This window comes from Vicia villosa, linkage group LG7, assembly GCF_029867415.1.
Source record: "Vicia villosa cultivar HV-30 ecotype Madison, WI linkage group LG7, Vvil1.0, whole genome shotgun sequence".
Classification (NCBI taxonomy): Eukaryota; Viridiplantae; Streptophyta; class Magnoliopsida; order Fabales; family Fabaceae; genus Vicia; species Vicia villosa.
Window position 1 is genome coordinate 72,850,458 of NC_081186.1, and position 22,919 is coordinate 72,873,376.

A 22,919-nucleotide genomic window follows, 5' to 3' on the forward strand; every position below is an offset into this window, starting at 1 on the left:
AAATATAATTTATTTAAAACCATTGTTTACTTTTGTGCACCCTTCAATATGAAAATTAAAAACAATTAAACATATATTAAAGTTTATCGCTAAAATTTTAAAATGAATGAATATTTCATTTGTTTATCCTAATAAAATAATAAATTACAATCCATAATCTTATACAATTACTTACAGTTACATCATTATAAATTTATTTATCTTTTTAATTTTAATAAATTAATAATTTTCTTATTTCAATTTCGTATAATATAAAATTTATTTGTTACCCTCATTTGATTTGACATTTAAATTATTGTTTGAAATTTCAAACTATGCGCATAAAAATTCTATTAAATACAAATTAATTGCTTATAGTTAAAAATAAAAATAATAATATTTCAATATCACTAAATAATATTATCTATTAACAAATACAAAAAGTTGGATAGTTTTTTTTTTAATTGAGAATAAATCAAATCATAGTAAATAAAATAAACTTAAATGAAATATTTATCTTATTAAAAAAAACATTCAACTAATATATTATAATCGATTGAGTATACTTAAAACTTAAAAAATTATCTTATTACTGAAAATATAATCGAATGAGTATATTTTTAAACTTAACAAATTATGTATTATGCGATGAGTGAGTAATAAATATTTATTATAATATAAATGAGTTGTTATTTACAAAGCGTCTATAACAAAAGATAAATATAAATAATATAAAAATATCCAATCATATATGAATAAAATATAATCTGATAGTACTATTAAAATAAGAGTTAAAAGGTAGTGCACTGATAGTGGAAAATAGTTTTACACTGTCATCTGATAGAAAGTTATCAATTAGTCATGTCATTAAATTATTTTTTAAATAAAATAGTGGTTTAATTGAATACATGGTGGTGATTGGTTGACAGTGTAAAAATATTTTACACCGTCAGTGCATCACCCCTTTTCTCTTAAAATAAAATATAATATTTAAATTTTATTGAATAATATAAAAACTATCTTCAATTTTTTTTTATTTTAAAAAATTGAAAAATGTCTCTTTTACTGATTGAAAATAAAATTTAACTCAGTATATTAAACATTATAATATTTAACGTTTATCAATAAACTCCTATATTTATAAATTTTATATAATTTTTATATTTATAAATGATATAAAAAATTTATTTTTTATAATAAATTAATAATAAATATAAACACAGTTTCGCATTTAAAAAATTATTTATATATATTTATATTATTTAAATTTAAATTTTAAATTTTAAATTTTATAAAATATTATAAAAATATAATTTAGCTAAATCCGTACAACGCACGGGCCATATATCTAGTAAACTCAAATAACAACATCATACAACAAAACCAAATATTATAAATTTATGAGCATTTAATGAAAAAGATATATTATAAATTTCCAGGACGCACCTTTTATTGAAACTAATCGTGGAACAGAAATCAATTCTGAAGTGCATCTAGTTTGTGAACCAATGAAAAAGAAATATAAAGAAGAAGAAGAAGCTTACACAATAATTTCATACTTTTTATATTTCTTCTCATTGTATCTCAAACTAGATGAAGTTTGTTGCCGTTGTTGTTTCTTCATTAACTAAAATGTGTTGTTCTTGTTGAGTCCTACAATAACCATGAAAACATCTTGATTGTGAAGCTATGAAAAAAAATACAAGGTGGATGAAGTTTCCATCATAGCTTCATGCTTCTTGTACTTTTTTCCACAACTTCACAAACAATATGTATCATATGCAAAGTATGGTCTTTGTTATAAGGTAGTGAAGACGAATTTGAAAAAATGAGAACAATTAATCAACAAAAATAACATGCAATAAACGAGATAATGAGAAACTATCTAACAATAAGATGTAAGAAGAAGAATACCTTAACATATGAAGCAGAAGATTCATGGCTAATGGCGAAGAAGAGAAAAAATGGGTGCTAGAGTTCCACTATGAAGGAAACGACGCTACTGTCAATAAGTGAGTGTTATTTCGCTTATATATGGATGAATTAAATCTTATATTGAGTGAAATAAATCTTACGAGATATAGAAACAAACTAGAATAAGATCTTCTGATTTTTTTATTTGGATTTTAAATAGAAAATCAATTAGAATTAATAAAAATTAATGAGAATGATTAGAGAATCAGAATAATTAAAAAATGAAGAAACATAAGAATACAAATGATTAAAAAAATGAAAAACATAAGAATTCTGGTAGGCCATAATCAATACAATAATTTTAACAATTATTTCTGAACAAGAATTTTGATAGGTCTTAAGTGTCGAAAGCATGTTTTTCAACAATCAAAATGATTTAAAAAAATGAAGAAACAGCCATCAGCCTACTACCAAATTTATGTTCCACATCAGAATAGTTGGTGTCATCTTTAAAAATCATCTCTTGATTCATTAAAAGAATGTTGTTCTATTTAGAATTAATTGGTTTATTGAAAACTGTAAACAACAATACAATGTTGCTCCATTTTTTGACATCTTTGATAATTTTTTATCGCATAGTTGTATAACAAAATCCACAATTAATTTGAAAGATATTATAATATAGGTCATTTCTATAAAATTTAAAATCAATTGAAAATTATTTGATATATTACAAAGAAAGATCAAAATTAATTATTTTGCTTAAGAGTTTAATGGTTATGTACTGACAGTGTAAAAAAGTTTTATCTGTCATCCAATTAAAATATAACGTTATGTCATAAGTTTTTTTAAATTTTCAGTCTGACTTGTCCTGATTCACGGTCGTCATTGGTTGACGGTGTAAAACTATTTTACACCGGAAGTGGATATTCTTTTTTTTCTTTAATATTAATCCAAAATAAAAAAACAAACATATACGTCCGATGTACTAAAGTGCAAGCGAGTTATATTATTGGATTAAAGTACCAAAAGAAATATTTCATGCATCAAAATAATTGATGAAACGCCAAAGCAATAATAAAAGCTCGCCTGATGACTGAGGATCTTACGTGTGACAATAAGTGGTTTTGGCACTCTGGATAAGTTGCTGCTTATCTGTAATCCATTAATAATATATTATGGGACCCTGACTATTGCTAGCCATATATAGACAGACCAAAATAACGTGAAATTCCAATCCAATCTATTTTAAGTTTTGTGCTAACAGAATTGAGGTAGCATTAGCATGCAATGGAGTCCCAAAATGGAGATAATGTTGCTTCCAATTTGCTGAAAGCACAAAGTCACATATGGAATCACATTTTCAACTTCATCAATTCCATGTCACTTAAATGTGTTGTTGATTTAGGCATACCAGATATCATACACACCTATGGCAAACCCATGTCACTCTCAAAACTCATTTCTTCACTACCAATCGATTCTTCGAAACAACCCTACATCTATCGTTTGATGCGAATCACGACTCATTCTGGTATTTTCTCTCAACAAAATGTTGCAGACAATGATCTAGAAATCGAGTATATGTTAACCGATGTATCTAGATTGTTACTTAAGGACAATCCGATGAGTGTGGCACCGTTTGTGCAAGCGATGCTTGATCCCGTTTTCACAAATCCGTTTCATCAATTGTCGACTTGGTTGAAAAATGATGATCATGCAGCATTTGAAACGACCCATGGGAAGTTATTTTGGGATTATGCTGCACATGACCCGATATTTAACCGTTTATTCAATGAGTCCATGGCAAGTGACGCTCGATTAGTGAGCAATATGCTGATTGAGAATTTCAGTGAAGTGTTCAACGGATTAGAGTCATTGGTTGATGTTGGAGGAGGCACAGGGACCATGGCAAAGTCTCTTGCCAAATCATTCCCACGGTTGGAATGCATTGTGTTTGATCTCCCACATATTGTTGATGGCTTAAAAGGAAGTGACAACCTAAACTATGTTGGTGGAGATATGTTTCAAGAAATTCCTCAAGCACATGCCATTTTGTTGAAGGTAAAATACTACTTTTGTTAACTAGTACTAAAAATGTTTTCATTTTCTCATATTTTATTAATATTTTTAATTTTATGACTTCTATGACTTTCACTACTAATATTTTGAATGAAATTATAGTGGATATTGCATGACTGGAATGACGAAGAATGTGTGAAGATATTGAAGAAATGCAAGGAATCATTGGAGAAGAAAGGTAAAGAAGGGAAAGTGATTATCATAGAGATGGTGTTAGAGAATGAGAAGGAAAATATTAATGAAACACAAACACAACTCTTCTTTGATATGTTGATGATGGTAACACTCACTGGAAAAGAGAGAAACAAGAGAGAATGGATTAAGTTGATTTCTTCAGCTGGTTTTAGTGACTATAAGATAACTCCAATATTAGGCTTAAGGTCTGTTATTGAGATCTTTCCATAATAACAAAGTCAGTTGTCATCATTGTAACAATGATAATGTTTTCATTGGACTTTAATATATCGTGTGGATGTTTTTTTAAATCAAAATAATTAAACAACTTGTTAATATTGTTATTTGTTATCTGTTATTTTATTCACATTTAATATTGATACCACGTTAGTTTGTATATGGAAGATCTCTTGTAAAGAGATTAAGATCTGGTTCAGACTCTATCTCGAAATAGATGGAAATCAATAGGTGAGCAAAATACAAGAAACACGTGGTTTAAAAAACTTTTTCTTTATAAACTTGGTTGAAACTAACTATCTCAATGTAAAACATAAAATAAAGATGAAACGGAAATAAAGAGAAAATTGTTCTGGTTCACTACCACAATTTTGTAGCTATGTCCATTCCCTTCATACAAGAAGTATTTTTTCTTACTAAAATCAAATTTATTACAATCACTAAATTATATCTTTATCAAGTTGACAATATCTTAAATTTCTCAGTACCCAAGAACCAAACTTAACGAAGTTTCTTTGTCTTCACAAACATCTAAACATCAACTAAATCCAATAAAAAATAGGGTGTATTTGGAAGTACATCTCTTCGGAATATCCTTAAAGGCACGATTGGGTTTCTAAGGTTTATATTAATGTTAAACCTGTGTAGATATGGATGCCCCTTATCTTGTTACTACAAACACACACAAAATCTCTCAATATTCATATCTCGCTTTTGTCTATTTCAAAGGCGTGAGGTCCCCTTTTGAATTTATTTAGGTTCATAGAGATCACCCGTCTTATGCATCTAAAATCCACACTAGAGAACCTAGTGTACTACCTAGACAATCAAATAATTGTGAAGCTCTATTATCATTCACTCTCGATTGACAACAAAGAGAAGATACAGTTCAACAAATTTGATTTTAAGACACATAATGATTTAGCTGTTATATGGAGTACATTTCACTATTATAGAACAAAGAGTTTGATCGAGGTGGATGCGAAGGTTGCAACGTCAATCGAATATACTCTAAAGATTTTGAAACATCCTCGACCATCACTTAATGATGAAATATAATGTTAGATAATTACGTTAATGATTATCCATATAATGTTACATTTTTAATGTATGTCATAACATAACATTTATTGATGTTAATTTATGTTAGTTTTATTTGTTTTTGATTTATCAAACACAATGACTTTTGAAAAGGCAGTTCTAAATTTTTTTTAGAGATGCATTCGAAAATATATTTTTATACTTAGTGACATTTTAAATTTTTCACAAGTGTTTGTGAACACCACAAAGGGTGCGAGAAATAACCAGCTTTGATAGAAATAGTTTTTGGTGCAATATGCAAACCAAAACAATCGTATGAAAATAGACTTTGACCCAAATTAATTAAATCAAAGTTTTAATTAAAAAACAATAAAATCAGTTAAATGCTGTAAAAAAGAGGTGCAATTAATTGAATTTGACTGAAGTTTAAATTAAATAAAACTGAAAGTAGTTTTATTATAAAATTTTGAAGGTGTATAAATGCTAAATATAATTTTTTATGCTTGTTATAAAAAATCATACTAAAACCTAAAAAAAGCACTTTATATAATGTACTTGATATTACTTTTTTTAGTTGGAAGATGGCGAAGAAGAAGAGAATGTAGAGCGTGTATCTATTCATTGGATGGTTTATAATTATGAGACCTCGAAGATTGTTATTATTGCCTTTGATTTAAAGGAAATGACGATATCAGAGATAGCGCAGCCGAACAATTTTATTGAGTAATAATTCTTCTATTGAATATAAAGACTATGATTTGTTGGTAGTTGGAGGACTTATTGGTACATGTATGAAGGACTTAAATACAATGAAGTTATGGGCGACGCAAAAATATGGAGTGAACTCATCTTAGACTAAGATTATTGAATTTTCTGTTGATCCTGTTTTGCACAGTTATTTAAACATAGTATGCTTAACAAAGTGTGCTGATATAATTGGAATAAATGGTGAAGGTGGATTGAGTTTAGGAAAATTCTATGGTGAAGTCATCAAAATGACTTCTCTGAAGAAGTTGCATTCTAACCAATTAAAATGCAGCCCTCAGCCCTAAAATGTCACATAGGATTGTATCATTTATGTCACTTATTGTTGTAACTTTTTAGTTATGAATATTGCAATTAAGTCCCTAACATATTAATATTTTTTTTAATTTTTTTGTTTAAAATGAAAATAAATTAAAATACAATTAATGAGAACAACTTTAATTTAATCTTCCTCACGTTATATTCATTTTTGAACAACTTTAATTTAATCTTCCTCACTTAGTTAGAACCCTAATTTTGTTTTCGTCCCCATTTTTGTCCGTCCGCCAATTTTTTATCAATCAACACAACATTCATCTTCATATTCATCTTCATCTTCATATATTCTTTGCCAACACTGCAGACGAACATCAACACAACATTCATCGTCTTCGTCCCTATTCCTCTGAGGCTGTCCCATTCAATCGCTCACCAAACATAAATCTGACTGTGTTCGTATAGAGCATGCGGTTTCTAAGGTAAATTAAAAAATGTTTGTTATATTTGTTTGAAATTAATGATTAATATTAATTGATTTCAAATAAAGTATAAATGGAAGCGTTAAAATCGATTTCAAATTGGGAATTAGGGTTTATGCCTGAATTTGTTTTATTTACATGGATTTAATATTTGATGATTTCGAATTTTCAAATTTGGTGGTTACCTTTGAATCAAGTCCCTTGATTGAATCAACTGAGGTTGATGTAGAGTTTTGCTGTGTTAAAAATTGTGATAATTCAGATTTGGTGTTAAATTTGATTTAAATGTTATGCTTGATTTGAATAGGAAATTAGGTAATGTGGTTTATGTTGGGTTTTGGTGTGTTAACAAATGTGTTAATTCAGGTTTACTATGGAAAACCACAACGATTATGATTCCAACAACGACGAATATGTTACAGAGTCAGATTATGCTCAGGATGACAACAATTCGGTGTCCAGTGCGTTCCAAAGTTCAGATGATGGTGATGGCGATGATATTAGTCACAACGAAGATTTTGGTGAATTAGATGCAACTGTAGGTGATAAAAAGGTGAATATTAAGGCCTTTATTGCTGATGAAATTCGTGCTATAGAATTCGGTACTGTTGAAGAAGCATATGAATTTTATTTTAAGTATGGTAAATGCAAAGGATTTGCCATTAGGAAAAGTGATGTTAGGACAAGAGGGACCGAGGGTGGTAAAATAACAGTAATGAGGCAGCTTGTATGCAATAAACACGGTCTAAGAGAGATGAAACACTTTAGGAGGGCTGATAGGAAAAGAGAACACAGACCTACGACCCGCATGAAATGTCCCGCTAGGCTTCGTGTCCATTACAAAGTCGACAAGAATAGATATGTAGTGAATTTTTTTGAAGAGGCTCACAACTATGAATTAACCCCAACTAGGTTTATACACTTACACCCCATTTATCGTGAAATTTCTGAAGCAGATAGAGCTCAGATTAACGGTCTTTAGTCACATGAAATTAGAACTTGTCATATAATGGGGTACATGGTTGCTCAGAAGGGTGGATACGATCGTGTTGGGTTTACAAAGAAGGATCTGTACGATTATTTTGATAAAAAATATGTGCTACTATTAAAGATGGGGACGCTGCCGCTGCTTTAAATTATCTACATGTGAAGACATCTACTGATCCCATGCTATATGCTAAATATGCCGTCACCGGTGATGGGCGAATGAAGTCTCTTTTTTGGGCTGATGGGATCAGTAGATCTGACTATTTTTGTTTCGGCGATGTAGTTGCGTTCGACGCGACTTACAAGAAGAACAAATACAACTACGCATTGGTGATATTTTCAGGGCGCAACCACCACGCTCAAACAGTTATTTATGAAACGACAGATACATATAAGTGGTTGTTGGAGTGTTTTTTAGAGTGCATGAACAATAAATACCCAAAAGAAGTTGTAACAAACGGAGACAGGGTGATGGGGGAAGCTATAAAACAGGTGTTTCCGGATGCGACACATCGTTTATGCGCCTGGAATTTGAATAAGAATGCAGGTGAGAATGTAAAGAACTCTGGATTTTTGCAAGGTTTTCAAAAAGCCAGGTACTCTAATTTTACAAAGGATGAGTTTGAATATTTTTGGTCAGAACTAATTAAAGAAAACGAACTTGAAGGAAATCCTTGGGTTGTAAAAACGTATGATAACAAGTCACTATGGGCAACTGCATATCTACGTGAGAGACTTTTTGGACGTATGAGAACTACGTCTCAATGTGAAGCCGTCAATGCAATAATCAAGAGTTATGTCAGGAAGAGAGGCTGCATTTTTGAATTTATGGACAATTTTGGGCAGGCTTTGAGATCTTATAGAAACAATGAACTAGTTGCCGATTTTAAATCAAAGTTTTCAGAACCTGTAATGACTTCTCACCTGCATGAGATTGAGAGGCATGCCGTGCAGATTTATACCGCGAAGATTTTCAAAGAAGTCAAAGATGAAATAATGAAGGCTGGATCATTGATTGTTAAGGCAAAATTAGAGAGCGGCGATCTTAAGATTTATAAACTTACAAAATATCGTCGTGACAACTATGAAGTACATGTTTATTATGATGGTCGCACACTTCAATGTGAGTGTAAGTTATGGGATTCTCGTGGGATTCCATGTTCTCATATGTTTTGTGTCATGAAAGAAGACTACATTGATCGTATTCCCGAAGCTTTGAATTTTCCACGATGGACGAAGGATGCAAAATAAGGTTACTTGATCATGAATTGTGATGGTGCTGTTGATTCTAATATGATTGAGCAGGCTCGGTTTGGTGCGTATTGTTATGCTTTTTCTACTTTTTGTAAAGAAGCTTAAAAAAAGGAAGGTGTGTATGGTGAAACAATGGATTACATTATGAATTTACAAAAAAAGTACTGCAGTACGGACGATCCTAATGTGGCATCGAAGTCAGTCGTAGGTGATCCAAATACTGTGAAGAGCAAAGGTGCTCCAAAGAAAAAAAGAATGACACGAAAGCTATTAGGCGATGTTCTAAATGCAACAGTAGAACTCATAATGCAAGGAATTGTTCGGTAATTTCAAAAATTATATTCTGTTCGTTTGAGTCATTTGTTACTCTTTTGATAATCATAGTACTTTCTATTGTATAATTTGTAGGGTACAGAAAATGCGCCATCTGAACGAAATGTTGATATGGATTCGTTGTCAGTAACTGATTCTTTAAGCCAAGTTGTGAAGGTATAATTTATTTTTTATAAAAGATCTGAATGTTGTATTAATTATAACAAGTTATTATCTGTATCGTATTAATAATTTGTTTTTTAAAACTGAACAAGAAAGGAAAAAGAGGTCGCAATGGTGAGAGTAGTGTGCAAAATAAATGTTCAGAGGCACTGAAATCTCGCGGCGCTAATGTGACAACGACTGCACGCACGAAAGTTGGAAGCAAAAGCAGACCACCAATGCCTCCAATGTATGGACTGCAAACTGTGATGCCATGGTACATCAAGTGGTGCATCCAATACACGTACAACCCGTATTCCCATTCTATCCGATGAGTCTTACGAAAAATTCAAATTCGTGTCTCGGAGGGCTACAACAACCGATGCACAATGGTGGTACTTGAATGAGCATTAAAATACTGTAATTTTGAGCATGCATGAAAAATGATGTGTTGGAGGTGATTTTTAGTGGTATGACACGGGTAAGGTTAGAATACCTCCATCTATATATGTTTTTTGTGTCATAACATAAGAATTTTTAAGTTCATTGGAGTCAAATCAACATTGATATGATTTAATATAATTGTACAGTCACTCACCTAATTCTGCCGAAGCCATTCCCCTTAATTCTATGTGTGCAGTAATGGTTATATTTGCACGGGATATATTGTAAATCAATTGCGCATATAGATTTTCCCCTTAAACCGGTGTTCCGCAACCGTCTTGCTCCGACCAAACGATGTTTGAATTTCATTATGTTGATTTTGGAGCATTTGGTTCACCGCGTCCCATCCCCTACACAAATCCCCATTGCTATCACCCAACCATTTCTTCAACACCGGATGTGCAGATTCAACTCTGTTGGATGTAATGCAACTGAAATGTCTAACTCTGTCCGTCCAAGCGCAAACAACTTTTTCTTTTACTTTTTCAAGGATAGTAGTTTCGACGTATTTAAGAAAAATGGGATATACGACACACAATGTCCGTAATTGTACCACATTCTCGGTATACAAATCTTTGGAACATGAATATAAAATCTCTTTCCAGGCGCCCATTATCTTCTCCACCACAACACCGGGTTTGATGATGTTTCCGTTGTCATCCTTTTTTTCTTTCGTACCAACCGCGAGTTTGAGCTTAGCTCTTACATTTTTTGTTATATAATGCCTGCAAAGTATTGAGGTTGATGTCGGAAAGGCGGTATCGACCGCATTCATAAGAGCATTATCTCGGTCGGTAATGATGACATTAGGCATATTGTTTTGATCAACCAACAAAATCTTACATATTCTCAAAGCCCATGTAAAGTTATCTTCTTTCTCACATTCCAAAAAATGCGAATCCAATCGAAAATGTCTTGTTCATAGAGGTCACATCAACAATTTTTAGAAGCGGAAGCCTATACTTGTTGGTCTTGTACGTCGAGTTAATTATAAGTACAATTGGAAATGTGTTGAACAAGTTGATACTTACGAGATGAGTCCAAAATATGTCACGAACAATAACTTTGTCCTCACAAGCTCTGAAACTTGAAACGTATTGGTTATCACCCAAAAGTTTCAAAAGGTATCGCATTTCCGACCTCAGACCTATTTTCGCAGTGCTAAGATTGTAATGTTCATTGTATATCTGCTTGATATTTGAAACACTATATGATCTCTTTCGCTTTAAATCGGCAGTTTGTTTCTCGACGCAACTTTGATTTTTGATAATTCTCAAATAGAATCCTTCTCTTTGCGATTTAGCCGACACACAATTGGATGGCTGTAACGCCCGTAATATTCATTTAATTATTTAATTCGCGTATGTTGAATTGTATAGTGAAATTAGCAATCCTCGGTGTTTGACATAATTATTTTATGTTTTAATAATAATAATAAGAGAGTCATAGATAAGTAGTAATTGGGCCGTGAATGTAAGTTAGCATGAGTAATGTTGGGTGTGTGAGTGTTAAGCCCAAATAAAGGAAAATAATTAGTGAAAGATTAATAAAAAGTAAGAAAATAGGGAGAGTTAGGGAATAACAGAATTTTGAAGAGAACGTAGAATAGAGAGAAAGAGGAGAAGAGAAAAGAGTACAACCTTTAATGGAGGAATTTGCCGGTTGAAGGTTTAGAATCATCAAACAAGGTAAGGGTGGGGTTCTAACCTTATAAAGGGTTGTATAATGGTGGGGAATGGTAGAAATTAAGTTATGTGAATTGTATGCCATGAGTCCTTATTGTTTGTTTGATGAATCTTTAGAGTTGTTGATTATGATGTTGATAATTGCATTGAAAAACCATGAATTCTGATGATTTTCGTATGGGAAAATATGGGTTTTTGGGGGGTAAAGGTTCGTAGCAGCAAAAACAGTAATTTTTGGATCTGCTACAGTGGAAATCGGTTCCCCAAATGACGGAACCGAGTTCCCAAACTCTCTATAACGAAAAAATTGAATTTTTGAATAGGGGAACCGAGTTCCCAAAATCTCTGTTACGTGAAAGTTGAATTTTAAATAGGGAAACCGGGTTCCACTGAGTTGAAATGATTTTTTTATAAACTTCAAAGAACCATAACTTTTGACTCGGGTGTGCGTTTGACGCGTCGTTTCGACCGTTGGGAAGCTAAAATTATTTTCCAAACGATGAAAATTAGTCTGATGACAGTAGCTTAATATTTTACGGGTGGGGACATGGTATGTTCAAATATTATATATATTGTACTTGCATTCTTATGGTTGATAATGACGTTGATGATTAAATGATGTATGAGGATGATTTGCAGGTTATTCCATGACACAACTAGTTGTTGTTAGCCGAAGTGGCAGTGATGTGGTGTATTACTTGTGTTGCATTGTTTTGTTGTCACATGTAAACATTGCATATTTTGCATTGATTATGATGATGACATGGCCTAGATTGGCAAAGTGACGTGAGCTTGGCTCGATTATGCACAAAATTGGCAAAGTGAAGTGGGTTGATACCCTGTGTACCACATGCATATTAGGAAGTCAGTCTCATTGCATATCATTGTTATTACTATTGATTTGATAATTGTGATTCTTTGATATGGATGTATATGTATTAGTATGTTGTAATATTTTATGACATATGCAGCGAATGAATGGAATAACATGGAGTATGATCATGTTAACTTGTATTTCAATATGCTCATTATTATACTTCCGTTTATAATGTTACGATATCTCACCCCTTCTGTTTGAATGTTAACCTTATGTTGGTAACGTGCAGATAATCCACAATAGCTTGAAGAGGCGTTGAGCTGAGGAATTTACTGGCATTGCGTAGTTGTGTCAGTGTCGCTCTGATACGTAACACTTGGGGGTTTTTCGCGTGTGTTTTGTTATTTTGGGAGTAAAACTTTATAAACTCCATTGCTGAATTTTCTATTAGTGTTTTATGTTGGTACTTATTCTGAAGACGATGTTGTCAAGTTATGTTTTAAGTTTGATGTTGGAAATTCGTGAATGATTTGTATTGTTATTTTCCGATGCGATTAAGATAAAAGGGTTTCAGACATGATTAATTTGTGCTATGTGTTGCGTATCTACTTTATGAGCTTTATGTGAATTTATGAAGGTAGAATCCTAAATGTTTTTAAAATTACATTTTAATTACTATTAATTTCCTATATATTTGCATGGGGCGATTTAGGGTGTTACAATGGCCGTGTAGCTTGGTGTCCAATGCGTGATTATGAATTCCGCAGATGACGCTAAAACACCACAAACCATCAACCCTAAGGATACACGCAACTTAAACAGTCACGCACACTTTCTCGATCTCGTGTCGTCATGTTTTAACTTCCAATTTGTTGGAACATACTTCCCACCCTCTCGCATCTCATCATAACAAATGCTTGCCTTCTACTAGTGCCATTGTCGGACCTTGTTATCACAACGCCAAATCCAACTTTACTTGCTTCAGTTTGGACCCACTGTAGCAAATGTTCACGACAAGTGAAAGTCATTTCATTTGTAAATTGTGGTCGAACATCCACCGCAACGACAATCGTTTTAACATCGTTAATCGACTCTTTAGACTTAGCATCTACGTTGACCTCTTTTGGAACTTCTAACTCATCTCTAGCAATGTTGTCGTGATGCATCATACCTAACATATGCACAAAACAAACATTCTGTCAAAACTGTTTTTTGAATTCTGTAGCAAACCTTTTTTCGAAAATGCATTTCTGAAATAAGTTAGGTGGATTTTAGAAGTACATTTCCGAACTGACGCTGTTTCTTCTTCAACAAATCAAAATCAATGTAGTAAAATGAGAGATGGAATGAGATAACTTTACCTCAAATTGTAGCTTTCTATGCTCTCCTTAATATGATGAGCCACATGAAACTTGGTTTGGAGACAAATAAATTATTAAAATTGGTTGAGGTTTTGGAGAGAGTTTGTGTTTTGTTTGGAAGAAAATGAATGAAATAGTGAAGGAGGGAAAAAAGTATATGAAGGATTTTTTCGGATATGCATTTCCGAAAAAACACCTGACATATTAAATCCAACGTTTAAATGGATAAATAGTGGTTTCGGATATGCATCTCCGAAATAGTTGATATGAATTATTTCGGATATGTATTTTTGAAATAAATAAAAACGTGATAAGGGTGTTTTCGGATATGCATATTCGAAGAGTATTTTGGGAATATTAGGGGTGTTTTCTACCTATATGGATGTACAAAGAAACTTCCAAACATAAAACATGTGGATGAATTGAATGTCATTTTTTTTAATAAGCATTAATAACAGTAAAGAGTGTCAAAATTAAGTTGATATCATCATTAAAAGCTAATGCATGAAGAAAAACAATTGATGTGAAAAAAGAGAAGTTCAGAAATCATATTAACAATAAGCCATGAAGGGACAAATAAAATGGATTTAACTCAAATTTAAGAATTAGACCCATGTTATATGAATAGATTGCACCAGCATATCTAAATATCACCACTAACATGCAATGAATGACACCCATATGTATGTACAAAACATCCCCAAGCCCATTCATTAAAATTCAAGCCATCAATTTTTTTTTGAAAATAAGGTACTCAAATACAATCAAGATTAACATCCACACCTGCCACCACATCAATGGTAATATTTTGATTATTTTCTTTGTTTCAATCAACATGGAATGCACAAGTGATCAATCCCCGATAACTTTAGAGTAAGAGCCTTCTCTATCAAGGTCTGTTTTAGGTTCAACTCAGAGTGCATTATGCATGGTTTGTAAATAGGAATGTTCAAATTAACCATTTTATAAATTATCCATATCCATATTCAAATCCAATTATAAAAAACCGGTTAATTATTAATATGGTTTTAACCAAATCGACATTTTAGATATTTAATAAATATGGTTTTAACCAAATTCATATTTTGGATATCCATATCCAAAATAAAAACTAAATTAAAATATTTTTTAAAAATTGAGTTTATTGAAAAATACGAAAAAAACTCAATTTTCTTTAAAAATGTAAAAAATCAAATTAAAAAAAAACGATAAATTTAGTTTTTTTTCGAAAATACAAAAAATTGATTTTATTTCTAAAAATGTAAAAAAAGTGTTTTTTCAAAAATACGAAAAAAATCGAGTTTTTCCGAAAAAAATGAAAAATTGATTTTTTCTTCCAAAAGTACGAAAAATCAATTTTTTTTGTAAAATACGAAAAATTGAGTTTTTTTGGAAATAGTAAAAATCAATTTTAATCGATGTTTTTTTATAAATATGAAAATTCAATTTTTCTGAAAATACGAAAAAAATCTAGTTTTTTTGGAAAATGAAAAAAAAAAATCATTTTTCGTAATTACGAAAAGTTGATTTTTTTCGGAAATACGAAAAAAAACGATTTTATTTCTAAATTTGTAAAAAATGGAATTCTTTCGAAAATACGAAAGTTGAGTTTTATTCATAAATACGAAAATCGCATTTATCGGAATAAAAAAATATTTTTTTTCTTCGAAAATCGAGTTCTTTTTAAAGTACGAAAAATCGAGTGTTTTTGAAAAAATGAATAAACCGGTTTTATAACCGTTTATTATTTATGTGAATAATCCGTCCATAAGCACCCTTACTTATGAATATGATACAAACATAAATATGTTAGAATCTATGCAGCTCTGTTTCAGGTTCAACTCAGGATGCATTTTGCATGGTTTGTGAGTATGATACAAAAATAGAATGCAAAGAATTCTAATAAAATGTTATGAACATGAATTGAAGGATAAGAATGTCTTACCTTTTGTTGAATATAATGTCATCCACGATATCTTTGCTAGAGACGGGCTTATGTAAGGGTTCAAAATAATCATATATAAGGGAAAATGCAACACTGAGTTTACTGTAATTTTTTGCCACTAGATCATTTTCAATACTGCCAACACCACAATTCTCAGATTCGACATACTTTACCATGTCCGAGTTAAGATTATCCTCGCCCACTATAACCGGCTTTTTCAATAGATTTTGGGACCACATATAGGGCCAGTTTGTTTCAGCTTTAAAAAAATGAATTTTTTTTTTATTTTTTAAAATAGATTTTTTAAAACCATTTTTCAAAATATTACAAGTTTTTTTATATTTGTTTTTTCTAACATGAACCACTAATTTTGACATCTTATAACATAAATATACATAATTGAAGACCAAAACTTAGTCAAAATCATAATTTTTTTAAAAAGTTGTATTTCAAAAATGATTTTTATGAAAATCTATTTGAAATAGCTTCAAAATTAAGTGATTTTTTGAAATTTTGATATCCAGTTTTTTTTGCCATAAATAGATGAAATACCTAAAATCACATTTTAAGAATAACTATTCAAACAAAATTTTCATTTGAAGCTTTTATAAAAAATTTCTTTGTAAAAAGTTTTTTCACAAAATTTAGTAACACTATAAAAATCATTTTTAAAAAAAGCAAAAACAAACGGGCCCATAAACCTGCAAAAGTGCATACGCGTAAATGTAGTGTACAATTGTGATTGAAATTATCATACAATGCAGAATTCGATTCGTATTCTAGGAACATCTGTTAATAACTTTTATTTTTAAGGAGAAAATATATCCAAAAATATATTTTTTAATAAATAATTAACCAATTAATCACAAAAGATATGGATTTCAGTTTAATAACTATAACTAAAATAACCGTCCAGTCATACTTTACTATCTAGCCACAATATAATATCAATTTCTACAATCTGTTTACATTCTGACAATGAAATTATATACTTAAATGCATGTGTTTATTTCCATTTTCAAGTGAATAGTTACCGAATTCATGAGCATAAATTTTATTCCTATCAAAAACTTTTAAGCAGATAAAGCCAACAAATATACCATAATCCTAGTAAGAATTGGTTCTATACAACACTAGAAAAATGTATTAAGACTAAGAATAAGCCAAATCTGTTTGATTTCTATTACTCGTCACTCTTAATATGTACTCCCTCCAGTTCTATTTATAAAAGACAAGTTACTTTTTATATTCACTGAATAATTAATGTATTTGGTATATTATTAGACCATATATATTGATTGTTGAATAAATTTAAAAAGTAAGTTGTCTTTTGTAAATTAGACCGGATAGAGTACTATATTGCCTAATTTAAGTTTAAGCATACAATCTGTCAAAAATGTTTGAGCAAACAAGTTTATAAAGTGTTTTAAGTTTATAAAGTGTTTACTTTTCATGCATGTTTAGTATTACAGTTAAGGCTATGTAAGAGTCAAGACTATGTGTTAGTTTCTCCGTTTTTCTTTGCAAATCTTCTCGAGTTTTTAACATACACATTGGTTATTTAGGTTGCAGCATCTAGAACTTCAAATCCAAATACTGCCAATGACTATGATATATAATAAAGTGATAGAAAATACAATAGCACTATACTGATTCCATAATTATGATTTGACAACACACTACAACACGGAAGGGCTTTAAAAGCGCTTTTTTTGGCCTTTAACAGCGCTTTAAAGCGCTGCCAAAGCCAGCGCTGGCGTAGGCTACGAAAGCGCTTTTAAAAGCGCTCTGGTAGACCCCCATATAAGAGCGCTTTTTCCAGAAAAAACTCTCTGGTAGACCCCCCTACAAGAGCGCTTTTTCTGGAAAAAGCGCTCTGGTAGACCCCCTATAAGAGCGCTTTTTCTGGAAAAAGCGCTCTGGTAGCCCCCCTACTAGAGCGCTTTTCCAGAAGCGCTTTGGTAGGTTGATTTTTTTTTCTTTTTATTTGATCTTTGGCAGCGCTTTTTGTAAAAAAGCGCTTTAGTAGGGGGACCTTTAAGAGCGCTTTTTAAAAGCGCTGTCGTTGCTAAATGAGATATTTTAAAGTGCAGCCTATAATTTCAGCCTCCCAGATCGACCTGTAATATTTTCGACCTGTAATATGTTTTCAACCTGTAATATTTTCGACCTGTAATATATTTTCGACGATATTATTTCAGCCATCAGTAAGACAATATATATACTATTATAATACCATTATAATATCCAAAATTATATATATATATATATATATACATCATTACAACATCAATAATATTATAGTTCAAATCGACACAAATCCTACATGAAAAATTGCTTAATATAAAATTGACACAAATCTTCTTTGATTTCTTCCAACTTAAGCTTCGGGTACGCAGCAGCACGGAATTCGTCAAGGTACTACAAAACAAAAACATAATATGAATGATATATTTAGTTAAATGTAATAAATTATATGAAATTATCTTAAGTTATAAATTCATACCGTGAGCGGAATCTCTAATTGATTCGCCTGAAGGATTTCTTTCATATACCTCAAAACAAAGTATCCGCAATCGTAACTGTTTTGCTGTTGCGGACACTACATAGAAAAACAAATAAGATTCTATAGTTGTCTTGTTTTATCAAGTAGCATAAATATTATAAGCAAAATTGTGAAAAATAATGTACCTGCACTTGGATCCATGTAATGTTGTTTGATTTAGTCCGGGATACCTGTGCGTCCCGTTGACTTCGGAACACTTGTATTGATCTAATTAACAAATATATAAAAGCATATGTTTAGATCAATCTCACAAATAAGTAAATATATATATATATATATATATATATATATATATATATATATATATATATATATATATATATACACGAATATATATTTAGAACGATCTCACTTACAAATCAACGATGTCCTTCATAGCCGGATAATTGGTCCATTCACCATTTACCGAATTCAGATAATACACGACTTCTCTTATAGGGTTGATGGCAAGCAGCAACCAGTGTGCTCTATAAATTAAAACAATAAGTTATATGAAAATTTTGCTATACACAAAAGAAACAGAGATTAGATGTACCAAGAATGAGAAACTAACCCTACTGGTCGGGTATTATACTGTCTAACTGATTCCGGTTCCGAAGCAATTGTCATTCCGCTGCAATGGGCGGAAGACACGAAACGAAATCTGTTAGACAATGCAGTCCCGCGCAACACTCTGTCATACAACAACCTTAAATAAAAACATAATAAACATTAGATTATTTTCATTGAAATGTGTAAATAAATTATATTGTGGGACTAATTAAATAATATATCGGATGAGTGAATATTACCGGATGTATGAGTGCATATTACCGACGCATAGTTGATCATGCCTAAAAATCTCTTCCAAGTCATCAATTGTAATATGTGACTTGAATTCAATACCGAAGACACTTTCATCCATATTGATTTCACGTAAAGCACCATCCTTCAAATCAGACATATCAACCATTGTTGCGAGTGTCGACCGGTATCGAGGCACAAAAGCACCGCCTTTTTTTGCCGCTTGCTTCGGAGGACCAGTGGGTGGTACGCTACGAACCTGCTGCGTCACTTGTTGTGACTCCCGAGGGGATGCCTAAAAATCATATAAGTTAGGTAAAATCATGCAGATTTAGATTCAGATTATATATTAACACTTTAAATGTACCTCTTTTAGTGATGCAACAGACTCCTCCTCCTGTAAAATCCCTTTACCCTTAATTGCGGGTTTTATAGGAGCAGTCTAAAATTAAAATGTAAAAAATAATTAATAAACGGTTTAGAATTGACATTCGAAAACTAAATGATTCATAATCGTTTTCAATATACCTCATCACTAATGGTAATGAGCTCCGAGGGCCATGCAACAAATGATCCTATTGCATCTCGCAGCAATGTCGTCTCTGAGACCATGTCAGGTACCGGTAGCATCGCATCATTATCTAATACAACATCCACCGATACTTTCAGGTGTCCATCCGGGAGCGGTCTATGGTGAAGTAAATCTCCCAAAGTGTTGCGCACTTTTCCCTTGCCAACTAGTCGATAATTCGGTGACGATAAGTATAGTTGGCAAGATGAAATGCCCTAAACCAATAGTAAATATAAAGTCATTATCATTAATAAAATAGAACAGTTTGTAAGGAAAAAAAATTATAATTACCTCGGGAAATTTCCTTTGATAGTTGATACTAGCCTTATCACTAGTTTCTTTCACCGATGAAGTGTTGCACTTATCTCTCATATACATATCTTTATCTCTTTGCAATTCAGAGACTTGTGCTTGCAATTCCGCCAATTTTTGCAACACTTCTTCATTGGTAAGATTTGATCTTCTCCTAGGACTCTTGTAAAAAGAGGTTGGAGTCACACCATGACCCTTACCCCTCACCCGACCGGGATACTCAGGAGCATCTAGTGCTCTACTAAGTACGCTCCCCTCACCGGTGGATGCCGATTGCGACAAGGTCTCCTGTAATTCATTTACATTAAAAAATCATTTATATATTAAAAAACATTTGATTTAATTAAAGACACAGTATTATACTTACACATTCAGTAAAAACTCTCTGAACTTCGGGATCGACAGCTTGATTCTTGCCCACACGAGCTTCCCTCCACAACACATGTTCAGGAAGTGAGGTTTCCTCACTTTTAGTCTCCTCTAACTATGCATTGACACAAATGATAAAATCGTCAAATAAAACACATTTAGACAAATAATTAAAACGCATTTCTATTTACTTACAATTTTATCCTCCAAGCGTGCATATCCCAAACGCCCTTTTTTGTATGGATATGCGGGTTTGGATGCTCTCGCACTATTCGTGGCACTCCTTCTCCGAAAATCTTCATCTCTTTGCTTTACAAACTCAGCCCAATCTTTTTCATCAATGAAGATCTCATACTTTTTTGGCCGTCCCGGTGCCTCTTCAAGAAAGTTTCCATCTTTATCCTTAAGATAAGTGTTTGTCAAAAAAGCTTTCCACCCTCTATATCTTTTGCCGGCCAAACAAAGTATGTAGCGTCTACGATCATCTGGTATCTCAAAAGTCCTCTGCAAAAAAACATACGCATAGTATGTTAGTATAAGTAATTTAAACAATTTATCATCAAGATAATAACAACAAATAACCATATATGATATATACCTGAAGCTCGTCCCAAATCGCTTTTTTTTTCGCATCCAACTCTAAACTTTTCAGATTCCATTTAGCTACGGAGACCGGAATATGCATACGAACAAGTGTACCAATATAACTTGTCAACTTTGCAGAATTAGGACCAATTGCTTGTTTTTCAGAATTCCATTCCAATCGGTATACTAATCCTTGGTCTCTATGTCGAATGATTCCCTTCATAATGGTGATGCCTCGTGCAACTTCTTTTGCTTCAGTATCAGGTGGAGCATTTGTATCCGGAGCATCTCTTTCTTTTGAGTTTTCTTGTGAGTTTTCAGGTGGAGCATCTCTATCCGGAGCCATTGAACCTGTATCAAACAAACTAAAGCACATTAGTACACTATTAATAAGATAACAATCTATACAAGTCAAATGGAAGTCAAACCATGCATGTACAAGTAAATCGGAAACGAAATCGGTACAAATCAAAATAAGCGTCAAAAAAGAAAGTTGTCGGAATTGAACGAAATTTACATGGCTATGGTAAAACGTCCCCACGGACTCAAAAACAAAGTCGGTTTTCCGAAATTCAGACCCTAAGCCCGACTTTTGATTACGGGCAGAAGCAAAACCGATAAAAAAACAGTCCCGAAATGTAAAGATAAGTGCATGAGCAGCTCCGGAATCGTCAAAATAGTATAGTTACATGTAAAGAAGTCAACAAACGGATACATGGTTCAAAAGTTATGTACAAAACGAGAATATGCACCAAAATTGAATAAGTACTATACTATTGAATAAAACAATCGGTACAAATTGAACAAAGCAAATTAGTCGGACTATGTATACTATTACCTTTATCACTAACGTCTCTTTCTTTTCTTGGTAGGATTGTGTACTACGCGTCTCTTAACAATGCGGACGGTTGGATTGATCCAAATACCCTCATTATGATCATTTCTAGTACAAGATTCATTCTCATTTTGATCGTTTCTTGTACAAGATTCAATGCCAACACCAATATCACATTGATCTTCAATCTTTTCATCAACTATTTTGTTAGATAAAAGCACTATAGACCATTTCGTACTTGTCGGATCATTGACATAGAACACTTGTTTAGCTTGAGAGGCTAGAATGAAAGGCTCATCTTTGTACCCTACCCTATTGAGATCCACTTGCAAAAATCCTGACTTATCCATTCGTATGCCACTATTATTTTCAACCCACTTGAAACCAAATACAGGAATCTGAAACTTCGCGTAATCAAACACCAAAATGCGCTCGATAACCCCAAAATATGACAAATTTGCAAATTTCGGATTTAAGTCATTCGCACTTGATATGTGCATTGCTTCAGCTACCAAGGTAACACCACTATTTTGCATAGTACTTTTATCATCCTGTTCTTTGGTATAAAATGTGTATCCATTAATTGCGTATGCGCTATAAGAAAGCACAATTACACTTGGACCATAGGCTAAACATCTCAACCTTTCTGTTACTGAAACAGGATCTGAACGATACTTTGAATAAATATGATCCCTAAACCACGATATGAAACTTCGATTGTGCTCTCGTACTATCCAGTTCTCATTTCTATTTGGATTTAAATCTCGGAGAACAACCTTGTGCATTTCAACAAACGGCTCAACCTCAATCTCATTGCGCAGAACATACAAGTGCACTTGATCCCGTTCGACCATTGATACTGTCACAACTTTATTTCCAATTAGCCTTTTTCCTTCTTTTTTTCGACAATATGAGATTTGGGGAGTCCAATTGATTGAACATTTGACAGATATTCAGTACAAAACTCAACCGCTTCTTCAACAACGTATCGCTCGGCAATAC

At 32.2% G+C, this 22,919-nt stretch overlaps 3 protein-coding genes across 3 annotated transcripts; all 3 read left to right on the forward strand.

The window, feature by feature from the left end:
* Positions 1-3,119: 3,119 nt before the first annotated feature.
* Positions 3,120-4,495, forward strand: LOC131617434 (probable O-methyltransferase 3). Its single transcript, XM_058888720.1, has 2 exons — positions 3,120-3,957; positions 4,078-4,495. Exons 1-2 carry the CDS (start codon positions 3,184-3,186, stop codon positions 4,378-4,380), a joined length of 1,077 nt encoding a protein of 358 aa, XP_058744703.1. The 5' UTR covers positions 3,120-3,183; the 3' UTR covers positions 4,381-4,495.
* Positions 4,496-7,302: 2,807 nt separating this feature from the next.
* LOC131619321 (protein FAR1-RELATED SEQUENCE 11-like) lies at positions 7,303-7,911 on the forward strand. The gene has a single exon (XM_058890429.1). It carries the CDS (start codon positions 7,303-7,305, stop codon positions 7,909-7,911), a length of 609 nt encoding a protein of 202 aa, XP_058746412.1.
* A 185-nt stretch (positions 7,912-8,096) lies between these two features.
* On the forward strand, positions 8,097-9,167 carry LOC131619322 (protein FAR1-RELATED SEQUENCE 5-like). Its single transcript, XM_058890430.1, has one exon. It carries the CDS (start codon positions 8,097-8,099, stop codon positions 9,165-9,167), a length of 1,071 nt encoding a protein of 356 aa, XP_058746413.1.
* Positions 9,168-22,919: the final 13,752 nt, after the last annotated feature.